General features: G+C 39.3%; 1 protein-coding gene across 1 annotated transcript in view; it reads right to left on the bottom strand.

The window, feature by feature from the left end:
- Positions 1-25,906, bottom strand: part of cttnbp2 (cortactin binding protein 2) — an 89,772-nt gene that overhangs the window by 10,929 nt on the left and 52,937 nt on the right. The window contains exons 5-13 of the mRNA XM_079679801.1: positions 22,924-23,214; positions 17,913-18,012; positions 15,758-15,908; positions 12,962-13,180; positions 11,963-12,080; positions 10,568-10,849; positions 4,804-4,899; positions 3,226-3,305; positions 1,120-1,206 (exon numbers count right to left, since the gene is read on the bottom strand). Coding sequence (XP_079535927.1) covers positions 1,120-1,206; positions 3,226-3,305; positions 4,804-4,899; positions 10,568-10,849; positions 11,963-12,080; positions 12,962-13,180; positions 15,758-15,908; positions 17,913-18,012; positions 22,924-23,214 — 1,424 coding nt within the window. The remainder of the gene's footprint in view (positions 1-1,119; positions 1,207-3,225; positions 3,306-4,803; positions 4,900-10,567; positions 10,850-11,962; positions 12,081-12,961; positions 13,181-15,757; positions 15,909-17,912; positions 18,013-22,923; positions 23,215-25,906) is intronic.

The following is a 25,906-nucleotide window of genomic DNA, read 5'->3' as shown; positions in this document are numbered from 1 at the left end:
ATCCCGACCTGTTGATGCACCGAAGCAGAATGGATTTTCCTCTGCTTAAGTTATGTATGAAAGTATTCACGATAATCAAAACAAATACTGACATGCAAATAATGTTGTGTGCAAGGCCTGGAAGTCTTATTTTTATTGCATTTGTAGAATGTGTTTAAATGTACATATGCCTAGATGTATAGTATCCCTGTCAAATAAATAAAGACACTACTTTTGATTAATTCAATTCACTTATGGGAGCAGGTGAGGAAGAATTTGCCCTGTATTCTATGATGTTTTAAAGGTGAGGTATCATGCTACTGTTAGGCAATAGCGTAGGTCTCAGATGTTTAAGAATATATCAAAAACATGTTTATGAAGTGTTTTGCTCAAAATACCAAACAGATCACCCATTCTAACCATGCCTCATATCCCTCTATTTCACTTCCTGTTTCAAAAGTGCTGATTTGGGGTATAAAGCTTAAAAAATAAAAAGGAGGGGGCTGAGCTCATGCGGGACCCGGCAGCTACTGTCTAAACTAAATACTGCCGTGATGAAACGCCATATCATGGATTATCAAGGATTCTCTCTGAAACAGTATGGAGCTCAAAGGCTTTCTCTCTTGCCGGTTATACCACAAGGTGAGTTCCTTTTTACTTCCTGCTTCTTCACACACATGCTCTCCAGTACAGGTTAGCTCTGAGTGTTAGCGATGCTAATGTAAACACCGAGCATATTACGTCCAAAACAGTCGGGCATTGTTTCTGATAGCAACGTTTCTGATAGGGCCGTGGGTCCACATTTCAGATATTACGTCATATCGGACGCAAATCTGGATCAGCTCCGTTGTAGCACCGTTTTTAGAGATGTGGGTACGGAGGAAGAGAGAGGGTTTTATTCTCTGACGCTGCGTGAGTTCCCCGACACACCGGGGACACATCTTTATGTATAAAAGACATCAGAAAGTGCATTTTGCATGATAGGTCCCCTTTAAAGGTTTTATTGGTAGCTATTAGTGGAACATGTCACTTCCATGTTGATGTTTCTCTCATTTGAATTTGAGATGGATATTTATCTTATGTATGTATTTCATCATTAAAGGCTTTAAAGCTTCCTGGATGAGCGTTTAGTGAACGCACCTTGATGCAGCGAGCCACCAGGTTGGCGATGAACTCCAGACAGCTGCCCTCCAGCCCGTGGAAGATCAGGTTTCCATACTGCTCCACCTGAGAGAGGAACAGGGGGGGTTAGTGGATCCAGAACTAGTCCTGCACTATGTTATCTGTTTATTTGTTCTATGTCCTTTACAGTGGCGGTTCTAGAACATTTGACATGGGGGGGAAAAGGGGGGGCAAGAGGTCATGCCAGGGTGGCGTGGGAGGGCGGACCGTACGTGGTATTTTATACTGTATAACCTATTTATTGTTAAATCATGCCCTAACACAAGTGTTCTCAATGCACAAGAGAAACAAGGTGTTCAGACAAACTAACTAACATATAGTATAAATCAGCAGAACACAGTAAGAGTACTTAGTTATAATGAAGTACACACATGACATCCCCCATCTCTTCAGAGAGCTAAAGGTGAGCTGTGCAGCAACACATTTCAATATGTGTCCGTACTAAGAGCTGCTAGATTGAGCTGCTGTGATGGAACATGTAAGGAGAATCAGAACATCCCATGTGGTCCAGCTGGAGTCTCCTCTGCCTCTGGCCCTCTCTCTGACACTTCATCTTCCTCACACACATGTCTTCATCTCCTCCTCTTCCTCCTGCTCTGACACTCCTGGTCTCTTCATCTCTCTTTTCCTCTTCGTCCTGATCTCTTCTCAGATATGTCTTTGTGTTATTGTTGACTCACTCCAGCTACTCTGGCCTGCAAGCGTCTACTTGCAAAAAGCACTGGTACAAATGCTTGTATAGCTTTCCACGTTAGGGCCATGTAGCTGATAAGTAGATATAATTAATATAACATCAGAAAGTATTTATCAAGCGCGCAGGCAGCTGCGTTTAGATCCAGTCTGACAGTAAAGGATGTATCCTGGTTTCATGTATCTGGCCTCATTGCTGTGATGTGTATTTTACATGGATTTAATAGTACCGCATTATCTCCTATATATGTTGCTCTGTTGGAGGAGCATGTGACTTACGTTTTTCATTGCCATATCTACACTGTAGCTACTGTGCTAACGGCAATAAAGCTTTGAAACTTGAAACTGACGGACAAAAGTGTTTAGAGACATGCAACAATAACAAGCTCCGCCTTGACCCGTGGGACAGAGTCACATGGTACGTTTACCCCGTCACTGGACTCTGTGTCTCAGAGGTACGTCAGTATTTCTATTATCTTTCACTTTATCTTTCACGGTCAACTTGTGAGATGTTTCTATTGAATTTTTGTTCATTTTCTACAGTTTGTTTTATTGTTCACATTGTGTGCAATGCCTTGTTTTAACATGCTGCTGTAACGGAAACAAATCCCAATTTAGGATCAATAAAGTACATCTTATCACATTATACTAGGAAGGTACCATGTTGTTATCAAGGGGGAAGTCAAAAACTATAATGTTATATATAATAATTGTTATTATTATAATGATATGGTACTTGTTGATGAATTAGCCGAACCATGAAAATAATACAAATACAAATGATAAATGACAGCTTTAGAAATATAACTTCTTGCTAACGTTTCTCCTATAGATCCATAATAACTTTTTTAATTTGATTGATTAACAATCAAATGGCAAATTATACATGGATTCATTCATAAAAAAACAAACAGTTGCAGCTTTAACGTCCTTAATTTCCTGAATGCTGCAGAGATGAACAAAGCTGTGAAACTTATTTTATCGTCAGACTCGAGTCACAGTGGATCAAAGCATCAGCTAACTGTCACACATACATTTACGGTACAGACGCTGCTGCTGACTGTTCTGTCATATTGTAACAATGTAAGTGTGTTTTGTTAGTTTCCCAGCAGGGGGCGCTGCAGCTGCTGCTTTAACCTCCTTCCTTTTATCTGTCCGTCACCTCTGCCTCTCAATTCTCCTGCTGCAGTCTTCCAGCTTCCTCTTTACGTTTTACTCATCTAATCCCTCGATCCCTCGCGGTGCTTTCTGTGTGTTTGTATCTATTTAAGTGTGTGCGTGTGTGTGTGTGCGTGTGTGTGCGTGTGTGTGCGTGCGTGTGTGTGTGTGTGTGTGTGTGTGTGCGTGTGCGTGTGCGTGTGTGTGTGTGTGTACCAGGCGGACGTAGTTGTGCAGCAGCGGCAGAGGGAAGAGGCTTTCCAGAGCCGACTCGTGGAGACACGACTCAGACAGACCTGTCGGAAACACACAGGCGGGAAACTCACACCACCATTCCTCAAATCCTCTCCGATCAGAAGCAGAGTCACATCACGGCTGAGAGCCCTTCAGATTAACCTCAAACTAAAACGCTCAAAACATTCAACAGCTGTAACGAATAATCTGCTGATTGTTGAACAAGCTGTTTTCAATATGGACATTTTTGTATCATATTCGACGTTGGGTTTCCCATGATAAGACAAGACATTGAACGCCTCTCTTGATTAAGATGTCAATACATTCTATAAAAATCATCGTATTCACATTTCCAATGCCCTGAATGCAACATATAATAACCAACTATTTATAAATGGATTGATTGTAGAACCCGTTTTTTAGCAATAAATGCATTTTTCAACCTCTCAGAAATGGACATTCCCTGCTTTTTCTCGGTTGTGTATCGTATTAAACTGAATATATTTGGTTTTTACGTGACAAAACAAGACATTTTAAGAAAGCACTTAAGCCTACAGGTGTGAAGCTGCAATAAACCAAAGCCAACTGATAATAATCAATAGTTTAGGAGTAATATAATAAATATTTTATCCAAAGATCGCAGTTTTCAGCCTCACAAATGGACGTTTCCTGTTTCCCTCTGTGTTATATCATATTATACCGAATAACTTGTTGTTGTTGTTGTTGATAAAACAAGACATTAAAGGTAGGGTAGGTAATTTTGGAGAAACCAGCTCGAGTGCGCTAGAATCTGAAAGTACGCAGCCGAAAAAAATCTGCCCCTTCCTTCAGACTTCCTTACAGAGCCCCTCCTCCAACACACACGAACGTGCACATGACCAATGAGGGCACGAGATAAGTTTGTGCACAGATGGAAGGCTGACAGGCAGGTAGGCCATCCAGTTATTTTAGCCGGGCCGGCTCAGATGATTGGTCGTGCTTTTTACAGCGCCACGGCTTCCACAGATGACATTTATTTATGTATTTATTGTCAAAGTATTTAATATATTCATTGCTATTGGGATGTTAAGAGCATTCCATGGAATATAACAAAAAGTGTTTCTGAAGTGAATTACCTACCCCACCTTTAAATGTCTTACTTGATTAAGATGTCAATTCATTTGATATAAATCATTGTATTATCCTTGTGGTTCGGTGTCCTGAAGCTCATACTCCAAAGGTTCAATGCCTTTAACGACAAACAGTCGTTTGACGTTAACTATAGAGAAGCAACAACATTTTTACTGAATGTGCCGTGCCAGTCCTCACTTTTCTTATTCGATATGATACAATCAATTATATTTAATTCAGATTTTGGCTGATAATTAATTAGTTATTCTTGGAAACTGTTCTGGTTAATGTTCCTTTATGTGGTTTGACTCATCGCTGCCCACGCTACAAATGAATCCAAAGTGTTTTTTTAGTCTCCTCTCATCCTCCAGATAACATTTAATCCTCTCTGATATTCGCTCTGGTTCTGGCTCGGTGCTGCAGAATGAGTTTGGGTTGCCAGGTTGGTACCTTTGAGGCGGATGGTGACGCTCTGACTGAGGGGCTTCCTGACCAGATCCCAGGGGGAGAGAGGCAGCTCCTGATCTGGCAACCACTCAGTGTCTCCTGCAGGAGAACAGAAGGGAACAACAATCAAACAAACCTGTTGTACAATCATCAGGATCAATCAGGATCAATCAGGATCAACCAGGATCAGAAATACCTTTTATTATCGCGGGGGAAACAGGTTAAAAAGAGATAAAGGAAACAGATAAGAAGTAAACATATTTTGTTTTTGTTATTGTCAATTTGTAAATTCAACATGTATATTTTCTGCTTTTTTGTTTATTATCACGTTCAATGTGTTGGAGCGCTAGCCAATAGAGACGTGAGTGTTCCATAGTGATGTCATTACGTTTAGGAAGTAAACAAAGGAGTCCAATGGAGGCGTTTCAGTCAGGGGGTGTTTCTCAATGTCGAGTAAAGCTGCTCCAGAGCCACTATTTCAAGGATGCTAAGTCATCGAGTACCGCCGAAGGACTGTTCCAATGTCCAACATACTTGGAATTTATCGAGCCCGGCATACTTCGTTGCGGGAAATTTCGAGGATGCACATGTGTAGACTTCACGGTCTTAAAATCCCCACAATGCTTTGCGCACGGACCAATTTCCCCAAATCTTTGGCGGAAATCGCGCTCCATTTAAGGCGGGGCCTCGCATATTGCCTGTTCCACCACTCTTCGTTTTCCGAGGCTGGGAAGGATTCTTGCCTCGCTTCTGAAGCAAGTGACTCGGAGGGACATGTCCTACCAAGGAAGCATCCTCGACATTGAGAAACACCCAGGGAGTGTGTGGGAGAGAAACTCAACAATCAGACAAACCTGTCGTACAATCATCAGGATCAATCAGAAATACCTTTCATCACCCCGGGGGCAACGGATAAGAAGTAGAAGAATGTGCAATAAAGAAATAAGATATATAGATATAAGAAATTAAATGTCCAATAAAAGATACAATAAAATATGGTAAGAGTCAACCGCTTAGGGATGTCCCGCCCCTTAGCCTATCACGTTTGTTGTAACTTATTAAAACATATATATAAATAATTTGTTTGTTTGCTTCCTGACGAAAGTTAAGGGTGGAATGTTTTACAGGAAATGCTTTTATTTTTGAAGTGCAAGTATGTACCCTGCTCTTTCTCTTTCCGGTTATGTATGAGTTTTGTCGAGTGCATTTTCCCCGTCTAATACCGTTCTTCTTGGAAACTGTTATAATAATATAAAGTAAAAACGTTCAGTTTGGACTCGCTTTGTTCTTCATTTGAAGCTTCCACTACACAACAACGTTCAATGTGTTGGAGCGCTAGCCAATAGAGACGTGAGTGTTGCGTAGTGATGTCATTAATGTTCAGGAAGTAAGTCCAATGGAGGTGTTTCAGGCAGGGGGGAGTGTGTGGGAGAGGGATTTTAGCCTTTGCAGCCCATTCACATGCACTAAAACCTATAACACCCTACAGGAAAGGGAAAACCCTAAAAAGCAGAATAGGGCCCCTTTAAAGAATGAAGGCTCAGCGACTAACGAGGAGACAGCTCTGCAGTAAACTCAGAAAACTTTCAGGAGGTTTAATTCCCCGTGCTGACAGGCAGTAAAGCTTTTTGTAGAACTCCCCATTTGTTCTGACAACCAAACCATAGCTTTACTTTTCTTTCATCCCCGAGAGAAACTGTGGAGGCAAAAGTTGGAGGTTTCTCTCACTAATTGAACCTCCAACTTTATGAAAAATGAACTTCATGGCTCACATTGAACTTCCATTTGTCAAAGAAATAACCCTGCTGCACTGTGGCGATTAACTGCAGAGCAAACGTTAGCTAAGTCTGCAAATAATATTTAAATATTGATTCGTCATCTCCTTATTTATCTGAATAATCAATTAGTCCGTTTGTCAATACAATGGCAGAAAATGGTCAAAAAGGACATATCCTGCTGATGTTCAGGTGTATATCAGTATGTAGTGTCTCTACTTTAAAGAGTGCTCTCCTGCTGATGTTCAGGTGTATATCAGTATGTAGTGTCTCTACTTTAAAGAGTCCTCTCCTGCTGATGTTCAGGTGTGTATCAGTATGTAGTGTCTCTACTGGGACATGTCTCCATGCTTTAATGTTCAAAAAGCTCTTTATTGTTCTCATACTGCCTGTGCTGCAGCACTTCTTTTCACCCTCTGTCTGAAACCAGAGCCCAGTCTGCTCTGATTGGTTAGCTGGCCGGATCTGTTGTGATTGGTCAGCTTAAGATTTTAGTCTTTACAGAAAGAAAAAAAATGAATTCCTGGCAAATAAATAGTATTTTCTCCTTTTAGTGATAAATTAAAGAAACAGAATATCAGGATAGAAAAATATATATGTCACATTTCTTCATAGTTATAAAGATATATCGTGATATTGCTCTGACCTAGTTTATTTATATCTAAAATCAAGAAAACATGAGTATGTATGCCTCAATTTTATTTAATCAACAATTCATATTGATAAATATATTAGGTGTGTTCCATATTTGCATTTCTCTTTTTTTTTAAATTATTTCACAAATGAACTCTTGACAGTTCGACATTTTGTTTTGCAATTGTTCCAATATCTGTTTTTGTAGAATGCAAATGTCTCTTCTTATTAACTCACTGAAACATCTGTTCCTTTGTGCTGCTGCTATCTTGGTCAGGACATTCATGTAAACAAGATTAAAGAGGACGTTTGTTCGTGAAATAATGAATTCTCCTCCTCAGAGCGACAAATTCACAGACTCCGAGGTCGAGCTATAGTTGAATCGTCAGGAGTTGTTGTTCTGTCAAAAGGCTGCCACCAAACTACTGCAGCACACACACACACACACACACACACACACACACACACACACACACACACACACACACACACACACACACACACACACACACACACACACACACACACACACACACACACACACACAAACACACACACACACACACACACGTTGAAGGGAGTGAGACACAGACACCAAACACTGTCTGCAGTTTGATCCCCGTCGACACGGAAGAGACATTTTCTCCTAAATTGGCGACGAAGCCCCCCCCCCTCCTCCCCCTCCTCCCCCATCTCATCCATTATGCATCTGTCTGCTGCGAGTGCTGTCTTTCATCATCATCCCCAAAAAACACACACGGACACACACACACACACATACACACACACACACACACACACACACACACACACACACACACACACACACACACACACACACACACACACAACACACACAAAGATCAGACACACAGTTAGACTGAATTTCCTAAACAATGTCACAATCAATTCCTACATTAAAAGTCATGGTAGAAAGAATTTCCCGACACATTTATTAAAAATAATTGTATAGTATGTCAAAATATTAAAAACAAATTTGAATGTCATCGAGTGTTGAATTCAATTTGTTTTCATCCTTTAAAATGTCATAAGAGCACAGTATGCCAAAAATATTTTAGCAAAGAAATGCCCTGTATGTTTAAAGAATGTCAGAGAATGATATTGCTCAAATTCCAATTCCATGGTTACAAATTGTGTTTCATGTAAAAAATGTAATGATAAAAGTCCTAAATGCCACAGTATAGTATATTATTAACACATTTAAACTGGCGAAACGCACAGTATGCCATTAAGAATACAACATGCGTAGTAATCAGCAGCGAACCGCTTCAACACGTGTATTTCGGTTTATTCACGGCATTCATTTAGTTATTCTACAGTATTGTTGTTTTATAGTTATTTGTTAATGTAACCCAATTTGTGTTCTTTGGAATTGAAAAGGATATCGCATTGTGTTTGTTACTTTCGTTGCAGTTGTACATGTCTTAAGTGTAATTTGGCTCAGCTTCCTATTTATGGACATGCTTTTATTTTGAAGGAGAGGTAGCGCTGTTGACAGGAAGTTGTTGTTGCTATGGAAACAACGTGACGGAGATTAAGTGTGATTAAGTGGTAAAGTGTTAGCACCCTCCGAAGAGGCACAAGCTCTTACGTTGATATTGGAGATTTCAATAAAAAACGGGGATAAAAAACGAAAAAACAAACAAAACGAATATCCGAATAACGAAATTGAAACCCGAATAGTACTCCAACTAACAAATATTCGGGTACAGCCCTACAATAAAGTATCCCACCCCTCGCTGTTTCCTGTGTTTTGTTATAACCGGGGTCAGATCCCTGGAGCACACGTTGGTCCGGGTTCATCTGTCCTTCCTGTATCTTCTCGAGGTGTTAATTTCTTACCAGAAGGTGATTCAATGTAGGATTTCCTCCACAATCAACATATAAATCAGGGGTGGGGAACCTGAGGCCCCCGGGCCGTATATGGCCCGCGAGACCATTTGGTACGGCCCTCGAGGTAATTTATAAACACACGTAAAAAAGAACAAAATTAAAGAAATCTAGACCGCCAAAAAATTAAACAAGCGAGTGCCTGTTTTTCCTGGCCAAGGTCAGGGTCCTTGAACACAACACGAGCCTAACGTGTCATCACGTGGTATGTCTCGTCTGACAGGGGTGTATTTCTGACGGAGAGCACCAGAACGCTGCTCCGGCACTTCCAAAAATGTCAGTACCCATAAGGAGCCGTACACATGCCGCAGTTTCTGCGTGGCTGTGTCTTTAGTTGAAAGCCCAGTGGCGATCTGTTCATCTGTCATACTGATCATACAGTCAATAACTTTGTTGTTATTAGCATCTGGTTAGCTAGCTATGCTAACGAATATAAGAAGCTTTTTCTCCAACCAGTGAGGTAAAGGCACATCTTTATATGATCATTATAGTTATTATAAAAAAATAAGAGAATAAGATAAACAGGTATAAAATACTAGATGACAGTAAAAAACGTGTTATTAATAAACAAGAATACAGTTTGAAAGGGGAGTGATTTGTAAAATATCCATAAAGAAAAAGAAATCTGCTTCCAGTTCTGTTTCATATGGATGTTGAGAGATGTATCCATAGAGCTCCTAATTTTGCTCTCAAAGTGCACCAGATTGATGCTTTTAACTTCAACATTTAAAAAATAATCTTCCCGGGGGAGCATCCTCCCAGACCCCCCTGGAAGAGGTTAGGTCCCCCCCCACACACACACTTAAATCATGTCCACATGGATAGGAAACTAAATAAATTTGCATCTTGTGTCCAAATCTTTCTGTTTTGGTGGTCATGCCACAACCGTGCACGTGGATGCATGCACGAGTCATGGTAAGATATCTGGATTAAGAGGTTGCTGTTTCTTTGCACGGCATGAAAGAAAGGCCAAATGAATGGGCAGTGATTTTAGTATTTTTAAGCAGAGGTCAATAATTTGTACGGCCCTCGGAGGGTGTTGGAAAAATGTAAATGGCCCTTGAGAGGAAAAAGGTTCCCCACCCCTGATATAAATAAACAATTAAATCCTCACATTATGGCCAAAAACTGTGATAAAGATCTAAATGTAAAAATAAAGCATCATGATAAGAAAGGGATCATATGAATTGCTGGTTTCCTGTGTGCGGTTTGCTTGCATGCCCACCCTACAAATGTGTTATACATGAATCTACTAGCCTCTTATGCTGGACTGGAGTCAACACACATCTGGACTAATTGCTGTGAACATATTCATGTGACATACTGCCTCTGGTGACCTATGTGTTGTTTGTTATGTTTTTGTTGTAATGTGTCAACGACTTAAAAATAAAGTATATAACAAATAAAAAAAGGAGATATTAAAAGAGGCATTTGACTTAAAAACCCACCTATGATGAAGGAGGCGATGCTGCTGGAGCTGAGGCCCAGCGGAGGGCGCTGCTCCTCCTCCTCCTCCTCCTCCCCGCAGACGGAGCAGAGGAAGGAGGTGAAGGAGGAGCTGAGGCTGGATCTCAGCTGGCTCCAGAGCGTGTCCCGGTGCACCGTCACCCGGCCCAGAACCAGAGGGTGGACCCCCTGCTGAGCCTCCTCCTCCAGAGCCTCCACCGGACACATGGAGCCCAGACCTCCTCCACCTGAACACTGGAGGAGCACCAGCACCCGGTACGAGTCTGCAGGACAGAGACATGTTAGGGAAATACTGAATGTCCTCTTCCAGTATGAGAGCAACATGATATGACAAGCATGATCATTTCTGAGGTGGAGCTAATCTGAAGTAAACATTGAATACTGCTTTCTATTCCTCCATCTTGTGACTGTGTAACTCCCTCTCTTGGATATCAGCATGTGAAGGACACTGTTCAGGAACTAGTTGATGCTCTGTATGTGATGACTACTTCCATTCTGGAGAGGATCACAGATACATGGATCCTGAGACTGAAGCTCAAGCCGGGGACCAGTGAGTATTAACATTTTTAAGTATTCAGAAAAAGTGAGAATTTTGAGATTTTGAGAAAAAGTGAGAATCTTGAGATTTTGAGAAAGTCAGAATTTTGAAAAAAAGTCAACATTTTCAGAAAAAGTGAGAATTTTTTCACTTTGATAAAAAATTCAGAATTTTGATAATAACTAAGAATTTTGAGAAAAAGTCCGAATTTTGAGATTTTGAGAAAAAGTCAGAATTTTGATATTTTGAGAAAAAGTCAGAATTTTGAGATTTTGACAAAAAGTCCGAATTTTGTCAAAAAGTCAGAATTTCGACAAAAAGTCAGAATTTTGACAAAAAGTCAGAATTTTGAGAAAGAGTCAGAATTTTGAGATTTTGACAAAAAGTCAGAATTTTTACAAAAAGTCAGAATTTTGACAAAAAGTCAGAATTTTGGTCAAAAAGTCAGAATTTTTTAGTTTTCCAGAAAGAAAGCCAACATTTTGAGAAAAAACTCAGTATTGTACATGACAGGATGTACAAGAACCGGTATTCCTCCATCTTGTGACTGTCTTGTCTATCAGCATGTGAAGGACACTGTTCAGGAACTAGTTGGACCAAATGCTCGAGTGATATCTTTCAAACAAGAAAGGTCTTTAAAACAGCTTTAAAGGAAACCTATTATAAATCATTTAATGGATAAACTATAGTATAAAATAGTTAATAGTGTCGTGGATTATTTTATTGTTTGAATAATTTACTCTTACTATGAACTTTATCTTTAGTTTTATATGGCACGATGCATAAACATACCACGAATGAAGCTTTTGTGTTTTTACAGAAACAAGTGGAAACTCACGGAGGTTTTCCAGTAGGTCTTTGCAGTCATCAGTAGCCACGTCGTGAATAGTGCGATTGCATTTATCCCTCCTCTCGATGTCCTGCTCACTGTGGCTGCACAGCACCTCCAGACACTCCTACACACACACACACACACACACACACACACACACACACACACACACACACACACACACACACACACACACACACACACACACACACACACACACACACACACACACACAGTACAGGGTGTGAAACTACAAAGTATTTCTGCAACAGTAGCTCTTGTGTGTTTGGAGAGCATGGATTAACGATGGAGGGGGTCTCATTTATATTCCAGTCAGACCCTGGATGTAGTCTAGTCTGGTGTCTCCTGCATTTGTTTGAGATCAGCGGTCCCATTAACCTGCTGCTGCGGAGACTGACGGCCGGACATTAGCGCAGGTAGAGTCAGTGAGGTGTAAATAAATAGTGGAAACCTTTCAAAGTGATATCATAGCTGCAGGAAAGCAGTGTGTTGACTTCATTTGTTTCCACTCTCCTCGATTTCTTTGTATAGCTATGATAGTCCGTATGAGAAAGTCCGTTCAGTCCTATTGTAACCACCATGATCTGTGATGTGTTGGACATCTTTTTGATCCGTGTATATTCTTTTCAGACTGGTATTTGCCTCCAAAAAGTTGAATGTTTTAAAACTTTGGCTGCAGATTAACAACAGACTGTATGCTAACAAATCAAATGCTAACGCCCTGTGGAGTTAGCAACTAAGCTAACAGGCCATTTATTTCATTTGAATTGCTTATCTCTTGTTATTACATGTTTGAGTTTATATATAGAGTTACGTGTCCATCCGTGTGGTAGATGTAATATATTCCCCCTGCTGTTTGGTAAGTACAGCAGCATGATCACACAGTAAATAAACAGGCTGAACAACATTGCAGCTTCTCCCGGGTTACGACTAAATAAAGTTTCCTCCATTGGTTTATTCTATATTTTGGCGGCTGCTCCCCACCTTGAGGCCGAGGGCAGCAGCCATGTGAGCGGCCGTCCATCCGTCGCTGTTGTCCCGGTTCAGCAGGGCTTCGGGTAGAGCGAGGGGGGGGTCAGAGGTCACACCGGGGGGGTCGGAGGTCACAGAGGGGGGGTCACCCTGCGTCCGGTAGCACAGCAGGAGGCGCAGAGTGTCCACGTGTCCGGAGCGCACAGCGGCGTGGAGAGACGAGCAGCCGTCCTGCGCACAGGGAAGAAGAAGAAGAATAATTGTATTTATAATAATATTGTGAACATTGTGCAGATATTTTATATTTTATTCCATTCTATTTCAATGTAAATACTGCTATATTTCTCTATCGGTGTTTCTGACAACTCAAGACAAGTTGAGAAATGTCCACTTCTGTCACCTGCAGGCTCATACGAGTGAAGCAGCTCATGATTCTTTATATAACGTATTAGCATGACAATCATTTTCTTGATTATGATGATTTAGTTACAATTACAATTAACCATGTCGGAGCACACATAGACTTTCTGAAAATCACCCTTAGCTGAATTCCCCATGAACTGGTATTTTAAGATTTAGTATTATATATTGTTTTATTTTATTTGATTGTTTTTTACATTTTGTATGATATTTGAATATATTTTTTAATTACATTTTGACATTATGTATTTTTTCCGCTTGATTTCTAAATGTTTGTTCTATGATATTTTAATATTCATGTTTAATGATATTTTTAGATATATATTACATTTTTATATTTTATTTTTTAATATTTCAATATTTTGTATCCTCCTCTTCCTCCTCCGTGTTAAATATTTACGTTTGACCCGTCGTCGGCCATCTTTTCGTGCCTCTATAAATAATCGTGTGCAGAGGAGGTCAGATTTGCTAAAGAGACTCAGCGGGGGGGCCGAGCTAAATGTGGAACAAAAGCAGGTACACTAAATATAGGCTCTGCTCTCGTGCTTCCACGGCAACTAACAAGGCCCTCTGGTTACCATGGAGACCCGTACATTCATTAGCTTGCACCAGTCAGAGGAGAAAAGATTACTTTTATTCTTCTGTTTTTCCCAGAGTATAGTTTATAAAATTGGACTAAAACTGAAGAAAGGATAAACACAATGTGTCGGGGGGGGCAGTGACTCATCAAATGGCACAATATACATTATATTTTAAATTGAAAAGCTGCATAAATGTGTCTCTATTCCAATTTGTTTAATGTATTTGATGTTAAAAAATAAATCCGTAAATACTATGAAATCATCAGCGTCATTTATTTTGATTAAAAGACCAATTTTAAATAGCATCTGTAATAAGTAGAAGAAAGTGGTGCTTAAGATACACTTCTTGGGTAATCAGAATCATAGTACTCTGAACTTATCACGAGAGGAAATTAGGTATTGTGACAGTTGAAAACAATAAATAAAAAGATAATCTTATGTTATTTATTATCATCGTGGATTGAAAATAGAGTTTCAAGGAATTTACAATGAGCAGTTTTGAAAATGTTGACACTTTATATACTAAATAATGAACAAAAATCATTCTAATGTGAAAAACGATAGAATTTGGATGGAAACCCTGTCTCTAAAATTGATTAAAGGGGACCTATCATGCAAAATGCACTTTTTGATGTCTTTTATACATAAAGATGTGTCCCCTGTGTGTCGGGGAACTCACACAGCGTCAGAAAATAAAACCCTCTCTCTCTTCCTCCGTACCCAAATCTCTAAAAACGGTGCTACAACGGAGCTGATCCAGATTTGCGTCCGATATGACGTAATATCTGAAATGTGGACCCACGGCCCTATCAGAAACGTTGCTATCAGAAACAATGCCCGACTGTTTTGGACGTAATATGCTCAGTGTTTACATTAGCATGGCTAACACTCAGAGCTAACCTGTACTGGAGAGCATGTGTGTGAAGAAGCAGGAAATAAAAAGGAACTCACCTTGTGGTATAACCGGCAAGAGAGAAAGCCTTTGAGCTCCATACTGTTTCAGAGATAATCCTTGATAATCCATGATATGGCGTTTCATCACGGCAGTATTTAGTTTAGACAGTAGCTGCCGGGTCCCGCATAAGCTCCTCCCCTCTTTTTTAAAATAATTTATTTTTATTTTTAAAGCTTTATACCCCAAATCAGCACTTTTGAAACAGGAAGTGAAATAGAGGGATATGAGGCATGGCTAGAATGGATGATCTGTTTGGTATTTTGAGCAAAACACTTAATAGACATGTTTTTTATATATTCTTATATATCTGAGACCTATGCTATTGCCTAAACATAGCATGATAGGTGACCTTTGATTAAAATACAAGGAGTTGAAACAAAAATACGCAATAAAAAGAGCAATTCTATCTTTAATAATACAAATATTAATTTAGATTGAGGCTCTAAAGTTTGAGCTCTTTAAATTAACCTGGGACTATATTCACAAAAAGATGGCAAAGCACAGTTTGTGCCATATGTCAAAATATACATTTAATGTAGAAACAAAGATGGCATCACACTTTACAGCTGCCTTTATTATCAAACTTGCTGTAGCAGTGCTGTGTATCATGTGTGGAAACAGATCACCAATCAGTGTCTGTGAACCACAAGAATGTGTTTGCGTATCTGCAAATACATCAAACATAATGATATATAAACAAATATCATTTAGACAAATCTACCTCCTAACAATTTAAATAAGCTAATTATTGAAGTACAGGACAGTTTGATCGCTGATGGAAACCCTTTCTCTAAAATGGATTAAAAAAACAAGGAGTTGAAATAAAAATATGCAATAAAAATAGTAACTCACGGCGGTGCAGCGTGAGCGCTCGGCCCCGGCGCTCAGCAGGACGCGGACACTCTCCAGACTTCCTGTTTCACACGCCAGGAAGAGAGAGGTCTGCCCCCCCGACGCCGACACATCCACAGCAGCTCCTGCAGACAGCAGCGCCTCCACACAGCTGGGGGGGAGGGGTAGAAACATGCATGTTAATATACACACAAAGTCCAATATATCTATGTCTGTCTCAAGATGTTTGATCTTTTTCAAAGGGTCAAATATCTCATAGGGAATGACCACAAACATACACGGTTGATTTTGTAGACTGTAAATACTAAATAACACCAATAAAAACCTGATTGGTTGGTCGACTATATTTTGTTAACCTCAATTTGGGCGTTTTTTGCACCAGAAGTTGTAATATAGTTCTTTTTAACAGCACATTTTGTACATAAGGATCATCCAGCGTGCTTAACCTCAATTAAAACAATAGAGAATCTAAAAAAAAACATGATTTAAAGGCCGGGGGTAGAAACGTGCATGTAAATATACACTTACTGTATGATGCTCACAGTACGTCCAATATACGTCTGTCTGTCTGTCTGATGTATTTGATCTTGTTTAGAAAGGTATTCTTGACGAGCTTGCTGAATTTGTATGGCAGTTTTTTTAATGATATATTTTTACCTATATTTTAATTTGACCAAACTCAAAAGGCAACATCTCAAATCCAAGTGCTGTAACTGCAAATGTATGTTATTTGGCGTTATTGAATAGCTATCATCATATTTTCTTGCATTAATACCTTAGTTATTAGCTGATAATAGATGTCAAGTATTTTCTAGTGAAATCTATTGTCTAATGTTGACAATCATCTTATATATATATATATATATATATAAATATATATATATATATATATATATATATATATAAATATATTATCTCTGGTAACAATGTGTATTTTCCTACTTAAAAAAAAACAGCACACCCGCACGCGCACACACATACACACACACACACACACACACACACACACACACACACACACACACACACACACACACACGCACACACGCACACACACACGCGCGCACACACACACACACACACACACACACACACACACACACACACACACACACACACACACACACACACACACACACACACACACACACACACACACACACACACACACACACACACACACACACACACACACACACACACACACACACACACACACACGCACACACACACACCACCACCTGTCCAGAGACAAGGGAAGAAACTCCATCAGCCGTCCAACCGGAGGAGAGAGACGATGATCGGAGGAAATTTGAGCCACGAAACACAGTTGAGCCCATAAAATAAACGCTGTGTGTGTGTGTGTGTGTGTGTGTGTGTGTGTGTGTGTGTGTGTGTGTGTGTGTGTGTGTGTGTGTGTGTGTGTGCCTTTTGGATATCCCCACTCTATAAATAACACCGTGATCAGATATTAAAACACTGCACATTCCCCAGCTGGTGCTGGGCATCGTGTTGTTGGCACAAACACACACAACACAAACACACACAACACAAACACACAACACACCTCACTTCAGTTGACAGTCTCTCCTGCAGTAAGTTTCTTCCATCACATCAGGATCAATACGTGTGATCAGAGCACACTGTGTGTGTAGTGTAAGCATTAACTGTCATTTATAATTTATAATGAAAGCTCTACCAATCATCCAGCATAAAAACATGGAGATTATTAATTCAAAATTGGGTTTCAAGGAATTTACGATTTGCAGTTTTGACAATATTGACATTTGATATCCTAAATAATGAACATAAAATGAAATAATTGTGGGTGGAAACCCTATCTCAAAGCATTCTTGTGTTTTAAATACTAGGAGTGATTACAAAAACTGAAAAAGCACCATATAAATTCCATTTTTAACCTTTTAAGTAGTAATGCTTAAATGAAGGCAGGGTTTGTTTAAGCTTTAAAGGGCTTATGGGTTAGGTGAGCCTCAGGGAGCGAGGATGGCTGTGAAATGTTATCAAAAGTAAAATAAAACTGCAGTGTTTGTGAACATGTGTGTATGTGCGTGTGTATGTGTGTGTGTGTGTGTGTGTGTGTGTGTGTGTGTGTGTGTGTGTGTGTGTGTGTGTGTGTGTGTGTGTGTGAACTCACCTGCTGTGTCCGTGGGCGGCGGCAAAGTGTAAAGGTGTGAATCCATTTTCATCCGAGACGTCAGCAGGCGATCCAGCAGAAAGCAGCAGCTTCACACACTCTGACAGAGAAAAGATAATACAAGTGTTACCTGCTGCTGCTGTACACCAGGAGCCGTCAACTAAATACAATAATCATATCCTATAATATCATTAAAACTACTCAAATACATCAGAAGAAAGTACCACAAACATACACAGGAAATTTTGTAGACTGTAAATAAAATACTAAATAACACCACTATGTTTTGTTAACCTCAATTTGGGCGTTTTTTGCACTAGACGTTGTAATATAGTTAATTTTAACAGCACATTTTGTACATAGGGATCATCCAGTGTGCTTAACCTCAATTAAAAGAATAAAGAATAAAAATAAAAATGTAATTTAAAGGCTTTCTACTTGAGTACTGTAGGCCAAATTGTCCAAAATCAGGGTTACAGTAGTTAATATGAATCACTTGGTAGAATACACCAGCATTATTTCGTTATGACTTTATTGTTTTACATAGACAGCGACAGTCCACATTATTAAGAAAGCCCGCAGCTGTTTCTTGATTGTATGTCACTTTTTTTCAATAAAATATTCAAGTCTCCCAGTCCGTGACTTTTCCTGAAAGTGTGTTATGTAGCACCCTCTGTTGTTAAAAATTGTCAATATGAAGTCAGATAAAAAAAATGCCATTTATACCCATCAGTGCCAGCGGGTAATATTTAAAATGCAGTGATTCTCGCGCTATTGATCTTGCGCGTAAACATAAACATGACGTGTTGCTATAGCAACGCCTGTTGTTTACTGCGGCTCCTAGAACCAATAGAGAGATAGAACGATAGATAGTTATAGATAGATAGATAGATAGATAGATAGATAGAGAGATAGATAGATAGATAGATAGATAGATAGATAGATAGATAGATAGAGACACTTTTAGCGATATTTCATACTTCATGCTATCTGCACACTTGATATCATATGAAAGCTGAGAGTCCACAGATTCTATTGGTATAAGTTACATCACTGTGCGATGATCAAAACTCACTGTTAACCCTGTGTTCTAGTATGATAAATAAAATAACATTGTACCTTGAAAATCAATGCATTCTGACCGTACATTTGACCCTTTGGCGGTTTTAGGTATACAGCGACCCCTGGTGGTTCTAGTGTTAAGAAAGCTTCTGTTTCAGTAGCCTCATTCTGACAATGGGTTTTAATCGACTGTTTTTCTCTGAAAGATGAAGCATGGTACAGTTCTGTCTTCTCCTGTTAAACATCCTGAAATAAATACAACTCCAGAGATATTTCAAACATACATTCACAATAACTGTCATGGCATTTGACTCTCTACTACATTTCCCAGGAGTTGTAGTCACAGAGTTGGGCTTTTATCTTTACCTAAATGACAAGGCATCCAAATGTAGCTGTCTCGTACAATGGGACGTTATCCATTCATCTTAGGATATAGACAGAAATTGTCTGGAAATGGTCTAAGTATTGCAGAAACACTGATAAAAGAAGCCTTTGATCAACATTAAAAGCTGATTTAAAAAAGCAGAAGTAGGCAAATATTTCACATGTTTGTAGCGCATGTGACATCAAATACAGATACAGTGTCACATATACATATCCACACATCTGATACTATGAATCCACCAGGAAAAACAGATCTGAATAAAAACAGATTCCTTCTTCGTGTAAAAAAAGAAATACTCCAAATTGCTCTTTAAAATGTGCCTCTTTCTCTTAGCTTCCTACTGCATGTTTGTGCACTTTTCACCTTCCTTTTGTTGATTTACTGTCAACATTTTATCAATTTCCCATCCGGAAATCAAATATCTGCAAGTAGTTTAACATAAAAATGTATCTCAGTTTAGGAAAATTAAAACCCGGATGCAGGTACAACCAATGTGCAAACACATGTTACTAGCAAGAGCTTTTGTTCATACAACTAGATATGCTTTCCTTCTAAGTTACACAAAGTCTTTGGTGAGTGCTGATCCTATCTGCATAGTTCTGTTACTTGTTTTGATATGAGTTCTACACTCGTGGAAACATGTGTTGTCCTTTAGAACAAATAAAAAGACAGTCTATGTGAAAGAGTGGAGGTAAACGGTGTTCAGATGAGACGGAAACTATTGTTGGAAAAGAACAGGGCGATGAAATATTGATGGAGGGAAAGACTAATGTCTGTGTGTGTGTGTGTGTGTGTGTGTGTGTGTGTGTGTGTGTGTGTGTGTGTGTGTCTGTGTGTGTGTGTGTGTGTGTGTGTGTGTGTGTGTGTGTGTGTGTGTGTGTGTGTGTGTGTGTGTGTGTGTGTGTGTGTGTGTGTGTGTGAGTGTGAGTGTGTGTGTGTGGATCCACCTATGATCCCTGAGCACAGCTGTCCTTCAGCTGCATTAGCTGTGTTTATGGATCAACGCGCCTCGAATGACAATGTTACTAAACATCTCAGCGGGAAGCGGATCCTGATAGACCTGCACTGTGTGTGTGTGTGTGTGTGTGTGTGTGTGTGTGTGTGTGTGTGTGTGTGTGTGTGTGTGTGTGTGTGTGTGTGTGTGTGTGTGTGTGTGTCTGTCTGTGCCACTGTCTGTATGACCGAGCCTGCAGACGACACCCATGCTGAGGTTACAGCCCTGACACGACGGTCCATCTCATTTAATGGCAGCCAACATAATGAGATCAGACGCATTTCATAACACTGCAGACATGATAACATGCAGAGTGCTTATCAGCAGCTGGTCTCTCTCCTCTCACTTCACGTTCTTATAGCTAAATTATGGTGTCTGAAATAAGCTATGAGGTAAACACAAGCTGAAGACATTTTCCAGCGTTGTCCTAGAACATAACATACATCAGTAAACAACCGACTGGTGAATGTCTGAAGCTTGGGTGATTGACTGGGCGATATGAATGTGTAAACTGCATCTGAAGAAATGTGTCCACCGTTAGAGCTTAATAAATACAATTTGTACCGAAGTATCTTGTGATTATTGCTTGATGTCAAAGATCTCGTTTGAACTCGTAATATTGCATATCAAGCTGCTTTGTAAGTTAACGCGATTAATACAGACATGAAGAAGGAAAAAACAATTGCATTTTTACTGTGTTAAGTCAGCTTTTTGAAATCAATGAGCCAATCCTGCAGAACAAGTCAATTGTTGAACTTAATGTAACTTTGATATAAATAACATGTACCATAACAGAAGATGTTGGCCATATTGCCCACCTCTACTAAATTATGTTGAATATTTAATTATAATATAATTAGGGCTGCAACAAATGACCATTTTCAAAATCTGCCAATTATTATTTGTATTAATTGTTTAGTCTATACGGTATCAGAATATAGCTTTAAATGTGTCGTATCTTATTTAAATATATTTGATTGATTTTATAATGACTACATGGCGATATCTTAGTTATGACCCTGGGAGTGCACTTCTATTTCATTCATATCAGCCTCATAGAGCAATCAATGCTGTGTGAAGCCTTTGTTTGTATTTAAGTGTATCACCCTCTCTCCATCAATCAATATGAATCAACACAAGCCTCTCGGCATCTCTTGAAGACTGCTCTTTAAAATCAATCATCCAGTCGACCGCGGACCGAAACCACAGATTCCCACCGGGTTCAGCTCCGCTTTAAAATGCAGACTCATTAGTGCAGCCACAGGAAAAACTGGAGCACACTGACTGATGTGCACGTTATTTAAGCAAACACCATGTACCCAAGAGTTAGAGAAAGTAGGTCTATGTGAGGGTCACAAGTACAAAACTGCTTATATATGTATTTTAAAAAACTGCAATCAGGGCTATAACCATTATTAACACCAAGGCCAATATACTTTGATTGTAAGCTAATTAATAACATTTTCTATTATTTTAAATGTTTCCAACATGGATTTTCAGTCATTTTGATTAATTCAAAAGTCTTTTTGACAGTTGTTTTTATCTCTTATATACAGTAAATATTATTCTCCTATTTTTTACATGTGCAGAAAAGGATATCCAAATCTCAAAAGGTGGCTTCGTGGGGTATGTTGACAGTTCATTTTCATGGAGGTACACAGGGACTAGTTGGTTTATCTTGTAATTTCCATGTCTTGTGTTTTTTTCTTCCATCAAAGATGCTTTTTGAAGTTGTTTTGAATATTTTTAAGTGATTTCCCCCTGGATTTTTTTGTGTCAATATATTCTTTTGAGTTAAAAATCCTAATAAAAATCAAAGGAATTTCTCAAAATCAAATGTTTTTTTTTATTTGAGCTAGTTACAAACTTGTATCAAAAATAAATAATCTGATATTCAAGGTCCCCTATTATACTGTTTTTCATCAATATATTATAGTTCTCAGATATATTCAAAACATGTCTCTGAAGTGTTTGGCTCCAAACACCTAACAGATCATTGCAGCATTACCCATAATCCCCTCTGTTTCAGCCCTGTTTCCAAAGTGCTGATTCTCTGTCTGGGGGGGGGTTACCTTGGTTGCTGATTGGCTAATGGTTACACCAAAAGCCAAAAAATCGTTATGACATCATAAAGTGGCCAAAATCTGATCAGCTCATTTTCACACAGGTTTTTATAGAAATGGATCAGGACAAAAAGAGAGAGAATCTTTGTTCCTGAAACTTTCAGAGTGTCTTTACACAGAGGGGACACATGTGGATGTAGAAGAGACATGAAGAAGAGGGGACATGTGTTTATGTAGAAGAGACATGGAGAAGAGGGGACACATGTTGATGTAGAAGAGACATGGAGAAGAGGGGACACATGTTGATGTAGAAGAGACATGAAGAAGAGGGGACATGTGTTTATGTAGAAGAGACATGGAGAAGAGGGGACACATGTTGATGTAGAAGAGACATGGAGAAGAGGGGACACATGTTGATGTAGAAGAAACATGAAAAAGTGGATTTTGCATAATAGGTGACCTTTAAACCTCTAAAGAGAAGCACTAATAAGTTTATTTCTGACTCACCTGTGTGTCCATTCTGAGCAGCAGCAAACAAGGCAGCGGTTTGGTAGTGGTTGTGGTGGAGGTCTTGGTCTGGATGATTGTTGTTCTCCGTGGTGTTGTTGGTAGTAGTAGTAGTAGTGGTGGTGTTGGTAGTGGTGTTGGTGGTGATGGTGGTCGGGTCTGGTTGGTTAAGCAGCATTGACAATAAAGTGACATTTCCCTGGGAAGCAGCTTGGGGGAGGAGGGGGCGCCCGCCGTCCAGGGCAGCAGGGCCTCCGCCGCCGAGGGGGGGGACTACGGAGGGACACCAGCCTGCAGGGGGGGGGGAGGGGGGGAGCAGGAGCAGCACAGGTTAAACTACCAGGAGGAAGAAGAGGAGGAGGAAGAGGAAGCTACTAGAAGTACTGAGTATGGGAGAGCAAAGGTGTAAGAAGGTGGGAGGGGGAGGAGAGCAAACTTCAGTTTCACACATATTACATTATGGTACAGTTTCACCCCACAGGCCAGACTGTTAAACACCTGAACTTTTGAAAGAACATCCATAACATTCATCTGTTTGCAATTTATATCAATATTCCAAGTACTTGTATACGGACTATTCTGCACTATTTCTATTATATTGTATTTATTTGCACTATCTGTGTTATTGTGTTGCACTGTTGGAGGAGCCTGTGACCTAAGATTTTCATTGTCATAACTTCACTGTAACTATGTACACATGACAATAAAAGCCGTGAATTGAATTGAATATCACAGTAGAGTCTCTTTTGTCTGAGCGGCCGGCAGGAAGTGAGGTATGGGATTAGAGATCATTTCCAGTGATGACAAGTTCATGTTTTGCAGCTAAACATTGTTCATTTATTTAAATTGTTTCTGTCTGTATGTAAAGCGTGTTTGAGCATTAGGAAAAGCGCTGTAAAAATCAAATGTATTATTATTTAAAGTCTGCCACCTTTAATCCACTAATTGGAGGATTTTGATTTGAGTTTATTTCTATTTTTTTTTGATTATTTGCATTTGTTTAATGCTTTTTTTGGTGTGCTGAATTACTTATTTTTAAGAAACATATGAACAACTCAGGTAAAAACTAAATTTGAAGAGGTGCTTGGCATGATTATTTTTGGAGAAAATCTACCAGAATATATATCCCAAAGTCTCAAAGATACCAGATATGTCAGGCTGGATATGTGGGTTGTTTATAAAATGAGGCAGAAGATATAATTATTTCCAGTTGATGATAACATGAAGCTTGAAAATATTTTTATGAATATTGGGTCTGATCTCAAAGCCAGTGTAAACATCATACAACTTTGATGAACAGCCAGAACAAGATGATAAAGAATATTATGCATAAGTATAGTATTTTCAGTCAGAACCTTAAGGATATTTTAAAACAAAACTAAAAAAAAATGATGTTGGCTATTTGGCATCCAAGCTAATTGCTAAGAAGGCTAGCTCAACCATTAGCTAAACTAACGAGCTAAATAACACACACAGTGAAGTTTCTTTCAACAGGAAACTAACCAAACATATAATAATATGTGATATGATCTGCCAATATTAGGTAGGCTAGCTGTTTTTATTTCAGCATCCAAGCTAGGTTCTAATGAGGCTAGATCATCCATTAGCATTAGCTAGATAAACTTACTAGCTACCATCACACAGACTGTATTTAAAGTGTCTTTCGGCAGGTAACTAACCAAACATAATATATTGTGTAAACTGTTCTGCTAATGATATGTTAGTGTTCTTATTTTTAGCTAGTTACAAGCTTGCCACAAAATCAAATATTAAAAATCTAACAAAAATACAAATAAGTTTGTTTATGTTGCTGTAGATTGAAGCTATAAGGCATCCAAGCTACGCGCTAATGGAGCTAGCTCAACCCTTAGCATTAGCTGGATAAACTAACTAGCTACCACCACACAAACTGTACTTAACGTGTCTTTCAGCAGGAAAACAACCAAAAAATAAGGTGTGAAATGCTCTCCTAATAAAAGGTAAGGGTTCTTATTTCAGCTAATTACAAGATTGCCGAAAAAAATCTGATATTAAACCTCTCAGTGAAGCCACTCAGTTTGTTTCTGTTGCTGTAGCTTGAAGCTATAAGCATCCAAGTTAGGTGCTAATGGCGCTAGCTCGACCCTTAGCATTAGCTTGATAAATTAATTAGCTACCATCACACACACACTGTAGACTAGTTAAAGTGTCTTTCAGCAGGAAAATAGCCAAACAATAATGGTAAATGGTAAATGGACTGTACTTATATAGCGCTTTATCCAGTCTTTAAGACCCCTCAAAGCGCTTTACATACTACATGTCATTCACCCATTCACACCCATTCATACAGAGCAGTGTACCTTACTCTAGGACCTAACATTCACACACATTCACACACCGTTGGCCATGCCATCGGGAGCAACTCAGGGTTAAGTATCTTGCCCAAGGATACATCGACATGTTGAATGCATGGGCTGGGATCGAACCCACAACCTTCTGGTTGAAAGACGACCACACTCCCTCACAGCCACAGTCGCCCATAATGTGTAAAATGCTCTCCTAATAATAGGTAGACGTTCTTATTTTAGCTAGTTACAAGATTGCCACAATAATCAAACATGTAACCTCTCAGTGAAGCCACTCAGTTTGTTTGTGTTGCTTTAGCCTGAAGCTATTTGCAGCTAAATCCCATGTTACGCCTGTAATGTTATGAGCATATCAAGAGGATTACCGGGGGATTATGGTGACAAACAGGTAGACAAGTAAAGTGACATGCTGAGGTTTTATTTCAGATGGAAGTCATCCAGGTACACTGTGATGAATGCTCCACTCCCTTTACTAAACCAGAGATAATCTCTCCATTTAGATCTGCTGCTGAAGCGTGATTTACAAAATAAACTCTTTATAGCTTGTTTAAATGTCATTCAAAAATGTTTGGGTTTTGTAAATGTAGAGAAAAATGCCTGACGCTTTATTACTTTGTATGCTTGTCCATTGAAGATAT

Source organism: Notothenia rossii (genome assembly GCF_949606895.1).
Source record: "Notothenia rossii genome assembly, chromosome: 5".
Classification (NCBI taxonomy): domain Eukaryota; kingdom Metazoa; phylum Chordata; class Actinopteri; order Perciformes; family Nototheniidae; genus Notothenia; species Notothenia rossii.
The sequence above is the reverse complement of the archived record's forward strand: the minus strand, read 5'-3'. Positions and strand labels throughout refer to the sequence as shown.